General features: G+C 41.2%; 1 protein-coding gene across 2 annotated transcripts in view; it reads right to left on the reverse strand.

The window, feature by feature from the left end:
• Positions 1 to 213: 213 nt before the first annotated feature.
• CCDC81 (coiled-coil domain containing 81) overlaps positions 214 to 20,804 on the reverse strand; it is a 44,542-nt gene continuing 23,951 nt past the window's right edge. Inside the window, exons 8-16 of one of the 2 annotated variants that reach the window (XM_032359196.1) lie at positions 20,094 to 20,217; positions 17,397 to 17,484; positions 16,820 to 16,966; positions 15,885 to 15,989; positions 13,291 to 13,463; positions 12,010 to 12,088; positions 11,558 to 11,778; positions 1,676 to 1,801; positions 214 to 736 (exon numbers count right to left, since the gene is read on the reverse strand). In XM_032359196.1, coding sequence (XP_032215087.1) covers positions 595 to 736; positions 1,676 to 1,801; positions 11,558 to 11,778; positions 12,010 to 12,088; positions 13,291 to 13,463; positions 15,885 to 15,989; positions 16,820 to 16,966; positions 17,397 to 17,484; positions 20,094 to 20,217 — 1,205 coding nt within the window. In that variant the 3' untranslated portion in view covers positions 214 to 594. Of the gene's footprint in view, positions 737 to 1,675; positions 1,802 to 10,981; positions 11,265 to 11,557; positions 11,779 to 12,009; positions 12,089 to 13,290; positions 13,464 to 15,884; positions 15,990 to 16,819; positions 16,967 to 17,396; positions 17,485 to 20,093; positions 20,218 to 20,804 lie in introns of those variants that run through there. The other variant, XM_032359197.1, reaches the window with a different exon arrangement.

Genomic DNA, 20,804 nt, shown 5'->3' on the forward strand with positions numbered 1-20,804 from the left:
CCCTCTCTCTCTCAAATAAATAAAATTAAATTAAATTAAAAAGGGGCACCAATGAGATTCCCCCGAGGTGCCAACAAAATCCTGGGTGTGTCTTCAACTAGAAAACTCAGAAAGCATTGCTCTGACCACTTGTGGCAATAACCTGATTTCCCTCTGGAATGATCTACCTCTGGAATGTTAACATATACAGTTCTCTGGGAAGGGATGGCAAAATTCACCAGGAGGCACAGGCAGGTCCATAGAAAATGTTTATTAGGACACTATTCATTACAGATGAAGAAAAGACCAAGTTTCTTACACAACGTCAATGAGTAGCTGGGCTGGGTCAGCAGCACCTCGGGAGCCAGGAGGAGGCTGGGTCCCCCATTTCCGGCCCCCAGTGGCAGCAGGGTTCTGTAGGGGCAGGAGGAAGCCAGGGGGAGACCCTGCCTATGTGACTTCATTAAGGGGTGAAAAAGCAATCTTTTCCTGAAAGCACCAAAACAGCACAATAACTTTTCCCTCTAAAGTAAAAATAGGTAGTTTCACCATCATACCTAAATACTGAAAAAAGAAAAATTGTCCCCAGGAAAGCACGGATCCAAACTTCAGATATTATATGAACAACCGGGAGCCATGCAGGTGCTTGTTGAGGGGCCACAGGTTGCTCTCACCCACGTTGGAGGTGCGCCTCTGGCACTGTTTGCAGCGCCGGTACTTCTCACACTGGTCCAAGAGGAAGAGCTTGTCTGACGCCCTGAGGAGAAGGGAGGACGAGCAGCCATCATTAGGTGCCCCCTGAGTCTGTGCCAGGGTGGGGAAGGTGGTGATGGGGGGCACTGGGGAAGAAGAGAGGCAGAAGAGGAGTCACACCCACTCCCCACCCTCCAGGGGCTTACCACCCACCTGGGATGGCCCCCCTGCAGTCCCTCCCGCCCCTCACACTGCTCCCTGCAGCTCAAGCCAGCTGGGCATCTCCTGCTTCCAAACCTCCCTTTATTTGATCACAAAAACTCCTCTGTTAGCTTAAGTCAGGCCGGTGTTTGCTTTCCTCATTTTACAAATGAAAAAAAGTAAGACAAAAAGATCAGCTGCCTTTCAAAGTTAGTGTTAATTCTCAAAGCCATGACGAAACTCCCTAACTCTAGATGGTTCGTGGATAGCTGGGGAGAGGCGGCACGAGTCTGAAACGTGGCAAGAAGATGTTCTTGGTTGGTTCCATCGTGGGCATCTCGGTTTCCCAGTTGCCAGTCTTACGAACAACCCCCTGACTCTGCTCTTAAATGACTGTTCTGTCAGCCTTTGATGTGTTCAGAGGGAGTCTGTCTCCCTATTTCTAACTAGTTATTTCCAAGGAGAATTCCTGCTCTCCTCCCCCATGCCTCCTTACCGTCCGCAAAATGACAATAAAATCAGCCTACATGGAGGCTAAGATCGGGGCGAGATGGGAAGCGTGTAACATACATCACGCATTCTCCAAGCCCATCTCCATAACAGGCATTTCTAATACACCAGAGCAGCAGCTCCCACCGAAACCAGGATTCTCTTGTCCACCAGGTGTGCTAGGCAGCCACAACTAATCAACTGAAGTTGGCCCTGGAAACCTGTCTGCCATCCCAGCGTCTCAGGAAAGTCAACGAGGAGCAGAGGGGGTTTTTCCGCAAACAGGGCCCTTGAGGTTCCAATCAGAAATCACCTCTCGAAAGCTTTCTCCTCCAGGTCCCGCTGCCTCTTCATTGCAGCACTGCTTTCCCAGTCCTCCTGCAAGCTCTGGTTGATTCTGTTCACCCGCTCCAGCTCAGCATTTCGGTCTGCCAGGCGCCTGCAGAGAACAGCATGGTCTGCTTCTATTTACAATATAGGGAAGGGCAGGCACCAACCTTGGGAGCCCCATTCCCTTTATGGTAGATTAAACAGAAACATTCTGGTTTTGTTCACTACTCTTTGAAATACACTGAAAGGCATGAACACAGAACGAGGAAAAATACTAAAAACATTATAGCTCTCAAATAGTTTATGGGTCTAGGAGCTTTCATCTTCAATCCTGGTTTAAATTAGCAGAACTGAAATCTTTTTCAAGTTAACAAATGCAGCCTTTTAAAGCCATTCATTTCCTTTGAGGCTAATTTAACTAAACTGAAGAATCATCTCAAATGGATTTCCTATACTTTAGGTTTCTTTCCTTTTATTCCAGTCTCTCAGCTGTCAGTAATCAGCCCACAAGTTGCCACAGGCATGTTACAAGGCAGAATAGAGAGGAATTCAAATGAATGAATGGCTAGAGAAGGGAACAGAAACAGAAGTGACCAGGTAAAGGAAAATAAAATTTTAAAAAAATACTTAACATTGTGAAGAAGGTAAAAAGAGAGAGAGAGAGAGAGACTGGTGAAGGTCACAATATCAGAGAAGTAATTGCAGAGTCTCTCTCCAAGTACCATGCCCCAGAATTCCCAGTGCTAAATGTCTCTATTACTGGTCTCCAGATGCTCAGCCCTGCTGTTATGAATCATCTTAAACCTGGCTCAAATTATTTATGTGTGTCTATTTCTTGCCCAACTGAAACTCCTACCTTCAGTTCTCATTAAAGTCTAGAAAGGACTTCACTAAATATGACTGTTGAGTTAGCCCGCTCTCAGGGCTCTGTGTTATAGGCAGCAACTGCCACTAGGTGTCAGGACCCTCTGATAAAAATCGGTCAAGTACTCAGCCACCGGTTTGTGGGTCCTGAGAGCGCAGCCACATTTTCCTCTGATGAGCACGATTCAACAGTTCAGCTACTGTATGGTCATTACAAAGATTAAATGAGATAATATACACAAAGTGCCAATGCCTATCACACAATGGGAGCTCAATGACCAAATGGTACCTGCCATATAAACTTTTTTCCCTTTTCATTGTATTTTTTTAAAAGTAAAAATCCACACAAGGGTGCTTAGGTGGCTCAGTCCATTAAAAGCCTGACTTGGGCTCAGGTCGTGATCTCAGGGTCCTGGAATGGAGCCCCGAGTCAGGGTCCCTGCTTAGCAGGGAGTCTGCTCGTCCCTCTGCACCTCCCCTCTCGCCCCCTCATACTTTCTCTTTCTCAAGAAAATAAATAAAATCTAAAAAAAAAAAAAATAGTAAAACCGCATAACATAAAATTGACCATCTTAAACATTTCAAAGTGTACAGATACATAGTATATTTACACGGTTGTGCAACCAATATAGCTCTTATAGTATAGCTCAATATAGTAACCAAAGTACTCTTTCCATTTGCAAAACTGAAACTCTGTACTTATTAAACAACTCCCCATTCCTCCCTCCCCCTAGCCCCTGGCAGCCACCATTCTACTTTGTTTCCATGAATCTGGCCACTCTGAATACCATACAGAAATGGAATCATACATTTGTCTTATTATGACTGGCTTATTTTACTTAGCGTGATGCCATCACTGTTCATCCATGTTTAGCATGTGTTGTAATTTCCTTCCTTCTGAAAGCTGAGTAACAGTCCATTGCATATATATAACATGTCTTGTTTATTCATCCCTCTGTGACTAGGTATTTATATTGCTTCCATTTCTTGGCTGCTGAACACTGTTACGAACATGGGAGTGCAAATATCTCAAGATCCTGCTTTCGACTCCACCAAAAAAAAACAAAAAAAAAAAACCTAAACAAACTACCTGAACTGATCATTTAATTCAGTAAGGTCACAGGATACAAAATCAATGTACAGAAATCTGTTCCATTTCTATACACTAATAATGAAGCAGCAGAAAGAGAAATTAAGAAAACAATCCCACTGGGGCACCTGGGTGGCTCAGTCAGTTAAGTGTCCCACTCTTGATCTCAGCTCAGGTTTTGATCTCAGTGTCATGAGTTCAAGCTCCATGTTGGGCTCCACACTGGGCATGGAGCCTACTTAAAAAAAGGAAAGAGAAAACAATCCCATTTTCAATTGCACCAAAAAGAATAAAATACCTGAGAATAAACAATGAAGGAGGTGGAAGATCTGTACTCCCAAAACTATAAAACATTGATTAAAGAAATTGAACACAGGGGCTCCTGGGTTGCTCAGTTGGTTAAATGTCTGCCTTCAGCTCAGGTCATGATTTCAGGGTCCTGGAATGGACCTTGCTTAGTGGGGAGCCTTTGTCCCTGCCCCCCTCCTGCTCATGCTCTCTCTCTCAAATAAATAAATAATATCTTAAAAAGAAAGAAAAGAATGAAAGAAATTGAACATAAACAAATGGAAAGATATTCCATGCTTATGGATTGGAAGAACAAATATTGTTTAATGTCCATGCTACCCAAATCCATCTACAGATTTGCCGCAATCCCTATCAAAATACCAACATTTTTCACAGAACCAGAACAAATAAGTCTAAAATTTGTATGAAAACCACAAAAGATTCTGAATAGCTAAAACAATCTTGAAAAAGAAAAACAAAGCTGGAGATGTCACTATTTTAGACTTTAAGTTATATTACAAAGCTGTAGTGATCAAAACAGTATGGAACTAGTACAAGAATAGACACACAGATCAGTGAAACAGAATAGAGTGCCCAGCAATAAATCCATAACTATATGGTCAATTAATCTTTAACATAGCAGGGAAGAATATCCAATGGGAAAAAATCTCTTCAAATGGTGTTGGGAAAACTGGACAACAACATGCAGAATAATGAAACTGGACCACCTTCATATACCACACACAAAAATAAACTGCAAATGGATTAAAGACCTAAATGTGAGACCTGAAACCATAAAATCTTAGAAGAGAGCATAGGCAGTAATTCTCTGACATTGGCTATGACATATTTCTAGATATATCTCCTGAGGCAAGGGAAACAAAAGCAAAACTAACTATTGGGACTATATCAAAATAAAATATATATAAAGAACTTAAACAACTCAACACTAAAAAAAAAAAAATCCAAGTAAAAAAAATGGGCAGAAGATATGAACAGACATTTCTCCAAAGAAGATCTACAGATGGCTAACAGACATTAAAAGATGCTCAGTATCACTCATCATCAGGGAAATTCAAATCAAAAACCACAATGAGGTATCACCTCACACCTGTCAGAATGGCTAAAATCAAAAACACAGGAAACAACAAATGCTGGCGGGGATGTGGATAAAAAGGAACCCTTGGGCACCATTGGTGGGAATGCAAACTGGTGCAGCCAGTGTGGAAAACAATATGAAGGTTCCTCAAAGCAATGTCCACAATAGCCAAACCATGGAAAGAACCTAGATGTCCATCAACAGATGAATGGATAAAGAAGATGTGGTATATATACACAATGGAATACTATGCAGCCATCAAAAGAAATGAAATCTTGCCATTTGCGACAACATGGATGGAACTAGAGTGTATCATGCTTAGCGAAATAAGTCAAGCAGAGAAAGACAACTATCATATGATCTCCCTGATATGAGGAAGTGGTGATGCAACATGGGGGCTTAAGTGGGTAGGAGAAGAATAAATGAAACAAGATGGGATTGGGAGGGAGACAAACCATAAGTGACTCTTAATCTCACAAAACAAACTGAGGGTTGCTGGGGGGGCGGGTGGGAGAAGGGGGGTGGGGTTATGGACATTGGGGAGGGTATGTGCTTTGGTGAGTGCTGTGAAGTATGTAAACCTGGCAATTCACAGACCTGTACCCCTGGGGATAAACATTAAAATATATGTTTATAAAAAATAAAAAATTTAAAAAAAAAAGCTAAAGAAAAAAAATTAAAAATAGAACTACCTTACAATCCAAGTAATCACATTACTGGGTATTTACCCAAACGGGGGTAAAAAACAACACTACTTTGAAGGGGTATATGCATCCCTGTATTTACTGCAATGTTATTACTATAGCCATTTATGAAAACACCCCAAGTGTCTATTGATGAATGGATAAAGAAGATGTGGTGTAGGTGGCGCCTGGGTGGCTCAGTGGGTTAAAGCCTCTGCCTTCCGCTCAGGTCATGATCCCAGGGTCCTGGGATCGAGCCCCGCATCGTGCTCTCTGCTCAGCAGGGAGCCTGCTTCTTCCTGTCTCTCTGCCTGCCTCTCTGCCTACTTGTGATCTCTGTCTGTCAAATAAATAAATAAAATCTTTAAAAAAAAAAAAAGAAGAAGAAGATGTGGTATATATAGGTGTATATATACACACACCCACAATGGATATTATTCAGCCATAAAAAAGAATGAAATCATGCCATTTCCAACAACATGGATGGGTCTAGAGAGTATTATGCTAAACAAAATAACCCAGACAGAGAAAGACAAATACCAGATGATTTCACTCATATGTGGAATTTAAGAAAACAAAACAAATGGGTGTGTGGGTGGCTCAGTGGGTTGGGCCTCTGCCTTTGGCTCAGGTCATGGTCTCAGGGTCCTGGGATGGAGTCGGGCTTTCTGCTCAGCAGGGAGCCTGCTTCCCCATCTCTCTCTGTCTGCCTCTCTCCCTACTTGTGATCTCTGTCTGTCAAATAAATAAATAAATGTTTAAAAAAAAAAGAAAAGAAAAAAGAAAACAAATGAACAAAGGAGCAAAAAACAATAGACAAGCCAAAAAAAAAAAAAAAAATCCAAACCAAAAACAAAAACAAAGAACAGACTCTTAGCTATAAAGAACAAACAGATGGTGACGGTGGCGGGGGAAGATGGGAGATGGGTGAAGTTGGTAAAGGGGATTATCTTGATAAGCACTGAGTAATGCAGAGAGGCATTGAATTATGAATTACTACATGGTACACCTGAAACTAATATAACTCTGAGTGTTAACTACATTGGAATGAAAATTTTAAAAATAAAATAAAAACTTTAAAGAAATCCTGCTTCAAATCTTTTGGATATATACATAGAAGTGGAATTAGTGAATCATATGGTAATTCTATTTTTAATTTTTTGACGAACTGCCACGCTGTTTTCCAGAGTGGCTGCACCATTTTACATTCCCACCAACAGCGCACAGGGTTTCTATTTCTCTACATCCTCGCCAACACCTATTATTTTCTGGGTTTTTGATAGTAGTCATCCTAACAAGTAGGAGATAGTATCTTTCTCTCTGTGTTTTCTTTCATTTGTTTAGTTTTGGTTTTGGTTTTCTTTCTCTTTCTCTTTTATAACATAATAGCATCTTAATGGTTTTGTCTACCAATAAACAGACAGTTTTCTTCCTTTCTAATCTTTTGAATAGTCTAAAAGAAGTACGTGTTAAATGTTTCACGGTGCGTGTGGTATAAGAAAAAATCTATAATTAGGGACACCTTGGGGACGCCTGGGTGGCTCAGTTGGTTAAGCAGCTGCCTTCGGCTCAGGTCATGATCCCAGCGTCCTGGGATCGAGTCCCACATCGGGCTCCTTGCTCCGCAGGGAGCCTGCTTCTCCCTCTGACTCTGCCTACCACTCTGTCTGCCTGTGCTCGCTCTCACTCGCTCTCTGTCTGACAAATAAATAAATAAAAAATCTTTAAAAAAAAAAAAAAAAAGGGACACCTTGGTGGCTCAGTCGGTTAAGCATCTGCCTTTAGCTCAGGTCACGATCCCAGGGGTCCTGGTATTGAGTCCCGCATTGGGCTGCTTGCTCGGTGGGGAGCCTGCTTCCCTCTCTGCCTGTTGCTCCCCCTGCTTGTACTCTCTCTCTCTAATAAATAAAATCTTTAAAAAAAAAGAAAAAGAGAAATCTATAATTATTCTTGATTTGGACATTTCACAAAGAATCAAAGCACTGTATTATAATACAAGATAAATGAGAGCACATTTCATCTTTGCACTTGTGAAACCTTATGACACTGTTCGCAAATGTATGTTTTCTTTTCATAAAGCCCTAGGGGGAAGAAAAGATAGCCATCTTATCCGTCTACGTTACAGGGATATATACATCTTAAACAGTAAAAGATGTTTTCCTACATCTGCATTAATGAGTTGCAAAGGGAGAGTGAACAGTTTGCTAACTGCTTACTTCATTCAGCTGCCATAGACTTGGCTCTCCAGGATAGATATGTGATCAGAATCAAGTTATTAAATTGCGTGATACAACCACAGCTACATTTGCAATCTTGCCATCCTACTGGGGTGCCTTTATTCACTGGAGTGGAGAATCCCTCTCTCTCCGGTTCAGATAAGCAAAGAGTCAAGGAAACATGAACTACTTCCTGCCTTATAGAGGCAAAAATCTAATTAAATGCTAAATGGTGTCTATTCCAAACAGGACAAAGGAGGGCATCTGGCCGCCAAAGAAGGCTCACCTGTGCACGTTTCAGAGTGCAGAGATCATTTGTTAAGGAGCAGCTACCTCACCGTGGTTTTGATGTTCTTTCCCTTAGTGATTAGGGAAGTTGAGCATCTTTGCATATGCTTTTCGGCTACTATTATATTCTTTGTAAAGGGAGAATTTTAAAAGTCAGTTTAATTTAGATGCCAAGCAAGTGAGAAAATGAACTGGGCCACAGGGGAGACCACGAGGATTCTCACAAGACTGGTGGAGAGAACTCGCCTTACCTTTTTAGAAAGCAAACTGCTGGTATCTGGTAATATTTAAAATGTGCCATACGGTTGATCCAGCAGCTCCCCTTTTAGGATTTTATCCAACAGAAACAAAAGAACCAATATAAAGATATATATTTAAAATGTTTAATACAAAAGTTGTTGTAAGGGCGTCTGGGTGGCTCAGTGGGTTAAGCCGCTGCCTTCGGCTCAGGTCATGATCTCAGGGTCCTGGGATCGAGGCCCGCATCGGGCTCTCTGCTCAGCAGGGAGCCTGCTTCCCTCTCTCTCTCTCTCTGCCTGCCTCTCCATCTACTTGTGATTTCTCTCTGTCAAATAAATAAATAAAATCTTTAAAAAAAAAAAAAGTTGTTGTAATAGCAAACCAGCTGGAAGCCGAGTGAATTTTCATCAATAGTGTAAAAGTGAAATTATAATAATAAAATTAATTAAATTTTATTATGATTAAATTATAGTAATCCATGTTATAGATGTTATGCTGCCAATAAAGAATGAATTAATTTTGCTTCTGTGTACTGACCTAACTATAAATTAATGATGCATTATTAGGTTAAAGAAAAGTTGGGCTGCAGAGTAATGTATACGATCTCATAGGTCTTTTCATTTACAAAAGTAAAAGGAAATTTTCATTTACAAAAGTAGAAGGAAAATATATATGTGGGTATTGTGTGAAGATATTTGTAAAGAGTAGGAAAAAATATAGAAGGCTGGGGGAGACTATTAACCTTGTTTTATTCTACCAGTTGACTTATTTTAATGAACATGAATTGTTCTATTTTTTATAAACAAAAGCAGAAAAGTTTAAAGAAAAAGAATACTGTAGGGGCACCTGGGTAGCTCAGTGGGTTAAGCCTGTGCCTTCGGCTCAGGTCATGATCTCAGGGTCCTGGGATCGAGCCTCAGATAGGGCTCTCTGATTGGTGGGGAGCCGCTTCCCTCTCTCTCTGCCTGCCTCTCTGCCTACTTGTGATCTGTCAAATGAATAAATAAAATCTTTAAGAAAAAAAAAGAATACTTTAGCAGGCCTGTTTAGATCACAGTGACTAAATTATCTCCTCTGAAAGTGACCCTTTACTTGCCACAGGAGGCTTTAAGATGACATCTTGAGATGAACAAGAGACAGGGAAGTTGGAAAAGAGTTGAGTGAGGGGGCTCCTGGGTGGCTTAGCTGGTTCAGTGTCTGCCTTCAGCTCAGGTCATGATCCCAGAGTCCTGGGATCGAGCCCCGCATTGGGCTCTGCCTGCTTCTCCTTCTCTCTCTGCCATCCCCCCACCCCCAGCCCCTCACTTATGCTCTCTGGCTCTATCTCTCTGTCAAATAAATAAATAAAATCTTAAAAAGAGAGAGAGAGAGATAAGTGAGAGAATCTGGGATACCACGTGAAGGATATAGAAATGGAAGACAAGGATCTGACCCATACAGAAAAGGGGGGGGTGGTCTGTGACCAGAGCTTCAACAAGAGAGATAACCAACACCACAGTTCATATTTGTTCAGACCTCTGCAGTTTCCAAAAATGTTCTCAAATACATACTCTCACGTTTTTCTCACAGTAGGGAGAGGTAGGGCAGGTTCAACAGATATGTTATCCTTATTTTCATGTGTGAGGAAAAGAGGGCTCAAAGACCCCACATGTATTTTGGCCCAAGTCATACAGCTTGGAAATGGCAGAGTTTAACACCACTCATCATCAGAGAAATGCAAATCAAAACTACAATGAGATATCACTTTACACCAATCAGAATAACTAAAATCAAAATGACAAGAAATAGGTGTTGGCAAGGATGTGGATAAAAAGGAACCCTCATGGAGTATTGGTCGGAATATAAATTTGTGCAGGCACTGTGAAAACAGTATGGAGGTTCCACAAAAAATTAAAAATAGAACTACCATATGATCTAGTAATTCTACCTTTGGGTATTTACCCAAAGAAAATGAAAACACTAATGCAAAAAGATACCTGTACCCCTACATTTACTGCAACATTGTTTACAGTAGCCAAGATATGGAAGCAACCTAAGTATCCATCAATAGACAAATGGGTAGGAAAAATGTGGTATCTATCTATCTGTCTATCTATCCACCCATACACACACACACACATATGCACACCATGGAATATTACACTGCTATTAAAAAGGATGAATTCATGCCATTTGTGACAACATGGATGGACCTAAAGGGTTTCATGCTAAGTGAAATAACAAGTCAGACTGAGAAAGACAAATACCATATGACTGTAAAAAGTATGAATAAACAAACAAAAAGCAGACTCAATAGAGAACAAACTGGAAGCCTGCCAAAAGGGAGGGGCATGGAGGGTCAGGCAAAATGGGTGAAGGGGAGTGGGACATATAGGCTTCTAGTTATGGAATGAATGAGGCAATAAAAGGCACAGCATAAGGAATAGGGTCAATGACATCGTTAAGAGCAATTTACCAGGACAGATGGTCGCTACGCTTCTGGTGAGCATAGTAGAATGTATAGACTCATCAAATCAAAAGGAAAGAAAAAAAGAAACTGGGTATCTGATGGTTGAATTTTCATATATTTTCACTGATAGGGCATCAAGTCCTGCCTTGCCCACCCTGCCACCTTCACCACACCTCGCCCGCCCTAAGTACAGCTCACTACATCAACAGTTCTTTGAAGGAAGGGGCTTTATTGGAGGCTGAGAAAGAGCCCCAGTTTCAGGTGGGTGTCTAGTTGAGCACAGCAGCACGTTTGTCGCTCACATTGTATTTCCAATGGATCGTGCTGACCTGGACAACTCTTTTAAGAAGCTGTACTGCAAAGGGAAGGGAAAAACATGGAGCGTTAACAGGAGGGAGGAGAGGATCGGGTCTGGTTGGTTGGGTTTTCTAATCAATAACTTTTCTTCATAGGGTGAATTGTAAGGACAAACCAAGGTGAAGGATTTGATAAGCTCAGAGCAATATTTTGCACACAGTCACTCCTCAGTGTGTTCACTAATATTTTTGCTTCTTGCTGTTGTAGGAGGGAGAGAGAGAGAAAGAACAGGAAGATGGAAAGGGGAGCAGGAGAGGAGGGGGGGAAGGAGGAAGATCTGGGCTCTCTCACTCTCTCTGTGTCCTCCGAAGCATCTGCAAATCCCGCTTCTGTTCCACCAGCTGCTGCAGGATGGTTCTCCTCCTGTGGCTGGCAGCGGCCTCCAGCTGGTGCTTCATGTAATTCTGTTCTTGCTTTTGCTTTTCCACCATCAGCTCACCCTCATCCTTACCAAAGATGGGCTCACTAGAGTCTGGCTCAAACATGGGAAGTTGCAGGGGTTTGTTCTTTATCTGAAACAGGGACACACATCGTGCAGACCAGAATTCTACAGGCAATAAACCGTACGCACAACACCGCAGCACAGTAAAATACCACCCCCCCCTTAGAGGAAGGAACGAGGGCCCCCCAAACCACAAAATGGGTAACATATAAGGCTGCTAATCACATGAGAACTCTTATACAGATTTTTAGAATGCTACTGAAGCACAGCATAATTTTTAAGATAACTGCTGTCCCCTTACCTGCGCATCCAAAGCTCTCTTGTAACACTGTGTTTCTTCCATCTTATCTTTTATATACTGGGCTCTTTGTGCAGCGAGTCTGGCAGTTAAGAGTAAGAGAAGCGGGGTGCACAGTGTGTTACTGTCTCTGGTAATAGAGACTAGCAGCACTAAAACCTGTTTCCTAAGTATCAATAGGAGTGAGAGACTGGTATATAAAAGTGGTATTTCTGCCTAGAGCTTTCATTTTAATGAAGAAAGGAGGAACAGATCCAAAGGCTAGTGGACAGTGTGTTAAATACAGGACAGACAGGACAGATGTAAGCAGGGGATTGACCATTCTGTCCAAACTCACTACCCCTGAGACAGGTAGCCCTCCACCCACCATGCTTTAAAACAAAAACCTAGATAGGAAAGCAGGAAGTGTCTATTCACTCTATAAAATGATTCACCATATGATTCCTTTTTAAGAAAAGTGATCTTTCCTGTCATAAATTATGATTCTGTTACAGGCAACCCACAGAGAACCCACATGATCCATAAAGTGAGTATAATGGAACATATACATTTTATAGAAAAGTAAATCTTTGGTCATAAAAACCAGTGTACTCTTTAAGAGTCTCTTTCCCACTACAGTAACCTCTTTAATTGCTCTCCTGACCACAGTTAAAGAAACAGGACCCCCTTAGGCAACTATGACCCTATCCCAGGCTTCAGGTAACCTAGGCAAGACCAATCAGATTCTCATTCCTGAACATTTGTAATTGGGACTAATATTCCCCCAAGTTTGGGCTGAAAAAGAGATGATGTCAACCAAGGAGCTGTGGGTACAAGCAGAGGGGAAGCGTTTCTTACATATGCCTGGTTTTACCCCACTTACGTCCCCCACACACGCCTACCCTTACTACTTCATCCTACCCCTACGTACACCAAAAGTAGAGACACCTCTACTTCCAACAAAACGCCAGCTTGCCTTGAGATCAGTGCGGAGTAGCTGGGTGTGCTGCTTTTTCAAGACAAGTCCCTTCCTCCACCTGCCAGTATCAGCGATCACAACACAATACAAAAGGATCCTCTATCGCGAATTACAGATTGCTAATCCTTACTCTAATGGTCATTATAATAATGACAGCCTTTTCGTTTTTTCTAAAGAAATGTCACGCTGGCTGCTAGCTGGGTTGGTTTGCACAGTCGGTTAGAGCTATGCTAATGAAACTACCCAGGCTGATTCAATCCCACATGGAAATAAGCTTCACAGGAAAATTCTGAACCCATTTTTCAGGGCCTGTCAGTTAGACTCACTCCTCTGTGAGTTGTACTTGTTCTAGGCGCTCCATCAACTCTCTGTTTTGTCTTTGCTTTATTTCTTTTTCTCGTCTGTTATCCATTTGTTTCAGGAGATTTTGGGAATATTCTTCTTGTTTTAGAGCATTAATCTCAGGACTGAGTGGCCGTTTATCAAAGAGGAAAGATTTCTGGAATGAAAGAGAAGCAATGCATTTACTCTAAAATACCAAAAATCAACAAAGAATAAAGGTAGTAATGCAGAAGACTAAAGTCAATTATTAATTTACAGTATTTGCCCAGTCCTCGACATACTGACCAGCCAGTGTTGAGGCAACCCACAGAACAATGGGACTGTGCTCAAGGACGAACCTGAGCAGAACTGATGAAACCTTATACATGAGAGAGAAATGAAACAGGATATCATGGAGGAGATCCTGAGCTCGCACAACACACAGGTGGAAAGAAGGAGTTCTGAGTGAGAGCAAAAGCATGAGCAAGGACTGAGCAGATGTGGGAGAGGGAGAACTGAATACCCGCTCTGGGCCTGGCCATTCTAGACACTGACGGAGATCCACAGAGAGCCTGGCGCATGGAGCCTGCCTTCCGTTATAGGAGATAGGGAACAAGTGAACAATATATCATCGGTTAAGGTAGGGATTAAGTGCTAGGAAGCCCTTATCATAGCAAGTGGGTGGAAACAGGGCTAAAGCAGTTAGTTATTAGAGAAGTCCTTTCAGTAAAGTTGGCTGAACACCTCCACTGCAAATATCAGGTGACCTGTGTCCCATACTGAAAGAACAGCAAGTGCAAAGGCCCTAGAGGAAAATGAGTTAGGTATGTTCAATGAGCAGAAGGAAGGTCTACATGGCTGAAGCACAGTGAGCAAGAGGAAAGAAGTAGGAGAGCTCAAAGAGGAAGGCAGGGCCATAGGGACCTGATAGGTCAAGGTAAAGAGTTTAGATTTTGTTTTAACTCACCGGGAGACCGTTAGAGGTTTTAAACAGGAGAATGTTATGTTTGGGTTAAGTTTCAAAAGATCACTTGACTGCAGTGTGGAGAATAGATTGTAAAGGGGAAGAAGGCCAGCAGCAAACCTAACCAGGGAAGTGTTTCAGAAGCTGAGCCTTATAATGCGGCTTGTACTAGGATGCGCTGGTAACCCTGGAGATGAAGGGAGGTGAAGACATGGGATGCATTTGGGCAGTAAAGGCAACTGTGCTTGAGGATGGCTGGATGGGGGCAGGGGAGCAGCAATCTGGGATCACTCCTTGGTTTGGGCTTTGTGCAACTGTCTGCCAGGTGATGCCCCTCACTGTAATGGGGAGGCAAAGAGGAGGACAGGTGAGGAGAGGGATCAAAAGTTCTGATTTGGGGAGGAGCGTGGAGGGATGGGGTAACTGGATGATGGACATTAAGGAGGGCATGTGATGTAATAAGCTCTGGGCATTATATAAGTCTGATGAATTACAAGCCTGTACCTCTGAAATCAATAATACATTATATGTTAGTTAATTGAATTTAAATTTTAAAATGTTTTAAACATAAATAAATAAATAAATTCTGTTTTGGTCTTTTTAAGATGTCTGCAGATACATCAAAGAGGATGTATCTTTGTCGGCAAAGTAGGCAGTAGGATGCCTACTAACAAAGTAGGCAGCAATAATCGTAATCTGGAACTTATATGTAAGAAGAGAAAAGAATCAGGCTTGAATCTCAAAAGTATCATGTCTTCTTCCTCCCTCCCTGCTATCCCTCCCGGGAAGGTTCTCCCACCATCCCCTGCTTTACCCAACTCCTTTATACAAGGAAGTCCCGCACATTTCTGGTCTGGGTCACGTGACTCTTTGCTCACATGCTGCTCTGTTCAAAGATATATCATAGCATTTATGATACCACACTCTTAGCACTTCAAACCTGTCTCCTCCAGTAACCTGAGACCTCTTCCAGGAGGGACCTTGTCTTATTCCTCTTTGTATTCCTCCTAGCCATGAGCACAGAGTCCAATAAATGTTTGGTGATGAATAAAGAAAAGGCATTTTATTAGAGTTGTGTCCCGTGTGTCAGACCACCTAGACAGTGGTGTGAAGGGAGAAAGATTCAGCAAAATAAAGGTAGGTGCACAGTTATTGATAACATGAAATCAGTGGTGAGGTAGGTGGCTCACCTCCACAGAAGAGCTGGGTTGTTCAAACTTAACTTGCACCTACAAATCGCAGGAGGATCTTATTCAAATGTAGAGTCCCACTCTGGAGGGATGGGGCTCCTCAACTCTGCATTTCCAGCAAGCTTCCAGGTCATACTGGCTCCCCAGATCCACAGTTCCTGGGGCATTACTGTAGTACACTGCCCCCCACCACCCGTCCCAGGGCTTAGCTGAGAATTACTATCATTAACAAGTACCATAGTATTGAACAGAGACTGTACTGCAGATGTGAAGAGTCTGGACACAGACGCTGGACAACTCCTGACCCAGAACAAGGCTACAAACTTGCACAACCCACTTTTCACCTCGGCCACCTACACAATGGTACAGCCTGCAGCACAGAGAATAGATCCAAACACTCCTGGATGGGGCAGGTCTTGGCAACAGAAATTTTGGAAACACTCACATAAAATTCAGGTTTCTCATTTTTGTGGATTCTTATAGCTTCAGCAACTCCAAGGTTGTAGGCAGCATTTTTCTGATTTTGTTCTCTATTAGCCAGACTTCTCATCTTTGAGAAAAAAATCACATATTGACATAGAGCCTTTAAAATTTTAATTCTATTACATTATAATTATCTAACCAAGATAGAACTTGCCTTTTGGAGGCAATGGCACTTTCTGATGTCTTCTTAGATCTATAAAAGTAGGTTGGGGAAGGTTTTTTTTTTTATTTCCTGTTTTGGAGCTTTAGGCATCACCTCTATGGGAATCATAAGAGGGAATGGAAGATTTCGTAAGTAGTTACCTGGTACCACAAATGCAAGAAGCAGTAGTAGGGTCAATTATTGGAGACCTCAGGAATCTGGATAGTGCAAATGTGAACATGCTATTCTTTCTTTCCTTGCTTAGGTAGGCCATGATTTTGAAGGGAAAAGCTTTGATTATGTCTTATTAGAAATCACAATTTAAACCATATCAATCCAGGAATTCTACCTTTAAAATTCAATCCTTGGGGGTGGGGGAGAGGGAGAAATCAGCAACAGGTGCAAACATTCAGCTGCTTGGGTGTTCATCCCAGTGTTGCTCGTTATTAGTGAAAACTTGATACAACCTACGTTTTAATCCCGCAGTAAGTAAATGATCAAATATGTTACAGAACAGACATATTTAAGTTGGTTTGGGGGGATTTTTTTTTTTTTTAAGTAGGCCCTATGCCCAGCTTGGAGCCCAGTATGGGGCTTGAACTCACAACCCTGAGATCAAGCCCTGAGCAGAAATCAAGAGTCAGACACCCAACCAACTGAGCCATCCAAGCACCTAATGGAGCATTTAAATGGCACTTTATAATCATGTTCTACTGTCCCATGTTAAGCACTCTTTAATCAAGGCGTTGAACTACCTGCTGTTTTAAGAGAGCCTCTTGATCCTTCAGGATTTGATACTGCTGAATGAGTCGCTCATCTTCTATCTCTCGCCTCTTCCTTTCCTCACTGTAGCACAATGGGGAATTGCGCTGCGCTCGTTGCAAACACACATAACACATCTCCTACAATACCAGGTTTGAAGACATATTAATTCTTGCCTTTTGCTTTTTTGCCTTCACAATCCCTTCATAAGCTCTCCAAAGATTGAGTACGTCAAGCAACATACTTCATAAAAGGATGTATTAATGACAATTAATAAATTGAGATTTGTAGAGAGGGCCCCCAAAATACCCAAGAGGACATACTGAACTCTCATTTGATCAGAAGCATTTATAGCAACGCAAAATTAGAAAGAGATATCCCAACCCTACTTCTGTTAACCCCAGTAGATTTTGACTAGTAGAAAGATTTATTAAAGTCCAATTTGGGGTGCTGAATACATGAGCTAAATCCATACATTGAAAAAAAGAGCAATTCTCATAATTCTCATTGAGAAACAGAAGTGAGAAAGATTCTGATTGGAATTTTTTTGTTGGTTTGAAAACACAGTACCTGTCCTGCCTTATTATGATCCTGGCAGGTGGGGACTGGAGAAAGTTTAGGCTTCATTTCACTTTTCAAACAACCTGGAGATGACAAACTATAAAAACGGTGCAACACTAATTAATGTTTAAAGCAGTCTGACATGAGCAATGACAATTTTAGAGGCAAGTATAAATATAAAAGAAATAAAAATACCTTTTTTTTTTTTTGCAGAGAATCTCTATGCATAGAGGTTAAGAACCCATGTGTCATAGCAAATAAACTTGGGTTTGAATCCTGCTTTTTTGCTTATAAGCTGATGCCATTAGGCAGGCTGAGTCATCTTGCAAAGCCTCAGTTACCAATTCTGTGAAACTGGGATAAAATTTATTCATTCTATAAAATGAATTGTGCTTATTATATGCACTGTATTAGGCATGGGAGGTGCAGTGAACAACAAAACATAGGAAAAAAGAAAGAAAGAGAAATCCTGGGCCTAATGGAATTGACCTTCTGATAGGAACTGACAGCCAGTTGGTAAACAAGATGAATGAATGAATTCAATAGTACACATGATGGTGATAAATGCCTTACAGTGCTGGAGGGACAGAATGTATTAAACCATAAGCAGAATCCCCAGGGATGCTCCACCAAGACGACATTTGAATAAGGTGAGAGAGTAACAATAATCAGATATTCCTGCTCCTGGGAAGATAATTTGATACAACCTTCCTGAAAATAATTGCTAACATGTATCAAAGACATGAAAAATGGGCCCATCTCTTATCTCAAAAATTTTAGGTTAAAGTTTTTATCCTATAGGATATTCAAATGTGGGCAGAGACTTCTGTGTAGTTATATTATCCCAATATTATTTATAATATTTTAAAAACTAAATATCATCGGAATATACAAAAGCAGACTGGTCAAACAAAAGGTTAAATCACTGAAATGATATGCAATTATTTGTTTATATCCTGAGATATTTAAAGCCATGGGGAAATGTTTACTACTTACTGTGGTAAACAAAGCTTCATATGATATGATCTCAGTTGTACTTAAAATGTGTACAGGTTTCAAGTATAAATATATGTATATATTGTATATGCATTAAAATGAAGAATATATACCACAATATTAGCAGAAAGTTTCATCTACTTATGGGGTTATGACTGATTTTTTGTATCTTTTGCTCTTCTCATTTTTTTTTAATTTCTGTGATAAACAGATATTACTTTAATGATCAGCACAAAAACCATTTTTTGGCCCACACCAATAGGAAGCCTTCATTAATAATCCCTAACAATTAATTACTCCCTCCTCTTTGCAGCTTCCGTACTTTCTTCTGTTGTCTTTGTCATGAGTATTACTTCTTCAGCATCAGTCTCCCTAAAAGACTCTTTTATGAAAGCAAGTTTATATAGTCTTTTATATGTTGTATGGCTCTGTATCTTCAGTATCTAGAATAATGTTGGGCATGCAGTAGTGCTCAGTGTCTGTTGGATTGAACTAAATTCCAAAAAACAAGACATTTAATTCTCAATTCTCTTTCGTAACTGTGAGATTATTTAAAACAAGTGTGCTGGGGTGCCTGGGTGGCTCAGTGGGTTAAGTGTCTGCCTTCAGCTCAGATCATGATCTCAGGGTCCTGGGATGGAGCCCTGCATTGGTCTCTCTGCTCAGCGGGGAGCCTGCTTCCCTCTCTCTCTCTTTGTCTGCCTTGCTGCCTACTTGTGATCTCTGTCAAATAAATAAACAGAATCTTAAAAAAAAAAAAAAAGTGTGCCTAATGTTTTGAACATGACCTTAGTATCCACGAAAGTGCATACACCTTACATATAAAAGTGCATATATCATACATATGTAAAGTGCATATATCATACATATGATAGCTGATACATTGTGACACATTAATAAATTCAAAGTTGACAGCACAGTGCAAGGTACATAGTAGATGCTCAATAAATACTTGCATACAGTTGACTGATTGGAGGTCTTAAAAAGTGTCCTCCTCAAAGAGGAAAAAATATATAGAACTCTTTTGATGTAAAATTGTTAGAAGACATGGCCATGATGATTTGTAATACATCCATTGATTCAAAGAACATTTATTAAGTGCCAACCATGTTTAGCAAAGCTGCTTTCCAATTTTATCTAAATATGAAACTGTGTCATATTGTAATATCCAAGAACAGGAAACAACGGGCGGAAGCCTGGGTGGCTCAGTCCATTAACCATCTCCCTCCAACTCAGGTCACGATCCCAGGGTCCTGGAATCGAGCCCGACATCGAGCTCCCTGCTCAGTGGGGAGTCTGCTTCTCCCTCTCCCTCTGCTCCCCCTGCTCGTGAGCTCTCTCACTCTCTCTCTTGCTCTCTCACTCTCTCTCTAACAAATAAATAAATAAAATTTTTTAAAAAGAAAAAGAAAAGGGAAGTATTTGTAAATCCACAAAGAGATTTAGATGTTCCCTCCTCTGTGCTATTTTGTTTCCACCTCTGTTATAGCAAGTATCCTACTGAATCAACTAATTATTCTATGTATGTCTGGGTTCCCCACTGGATGGTAAGCCCTGACTGTATCTGTTATCTCAATCACCTAGCAGGTAGAATGTACTCAAGAATCCTGGATGAAGGAATGAATGGACATTCATTTTAATGCCCTGCATCAAGATAGAACTCAAAAATACATCTAGTAACATATAACAGGTAAAATACCAATGCATTACCTTTCAGGGTTCATAATCTTCCCGCCACTCCCATTGCGCTCTAACTTGTTCAGCAAGGTGGCGTTTGTCATTTTGGGAGGGGATATGGCTTGTTTATCCCGAAGTCTCTTGGGTGATAAGATCTCTGTAGAATGAATGAAACCCAAGTTTCCTTCCAAACTTAAATGTGCAGTTTTATACCTAACTGATTCTTAAAACTCATTATTTTACTAGGAAAAATTTTTATAAAGAAACATTTCTTATCTTAAATTATTGTCCCTTGCCCAGTGTAGTGAAAACAAATTTTTTTGCTGTGTACTTCTTATGTGCAAAGCTGGCTGGTCACTTTAGAAAATGCAAAGAGGCAAGTCTTGGCCCTTAAAAATCTTTCAGTAGATGTATAGACAGTTCCCTTAATGATGGTTCTGCTTGGGGCGCCTGGGTGGCTCAGTCGTTAAGCGTCTGCCTTCGGCTCGGGTCATGATCCCAGTCAAGCCCTGCATCGAGCCCTGCATCGAGCCCTGCATCAGGCTCCCTGCTCAGGGGGAAGCCTGCTTCTCCCTCTCCCACTCCCCCTGCTTGGGTTCCGTCTCCCGCTCTCTCTCTCTCTGTCAAATAAATAAATAAAATATTTTTTAAAAAATGGTTCGACTTGTGAATTTTTGACTTTATGTTAGTGCAAAAACAATATGCATCCAACAGAAATTGTACTTTGAATTTTGAAGTGTGATC

The sequence above is a fragment of the Mustela erminea genome, chromosome 9 (genome assembly GCF_009829155.1).
Source record: "Mustela erminea isolate mMusErm1 chromosome 9, mMusErm1.Pri, whole genome shotgun sequence".
NCBI classification, from domain to species: Eukaryota; Metazoa; Chordata; class Mammalia; order Carnivora; family Mustelidae; genus Mustela; species Mustela erminea.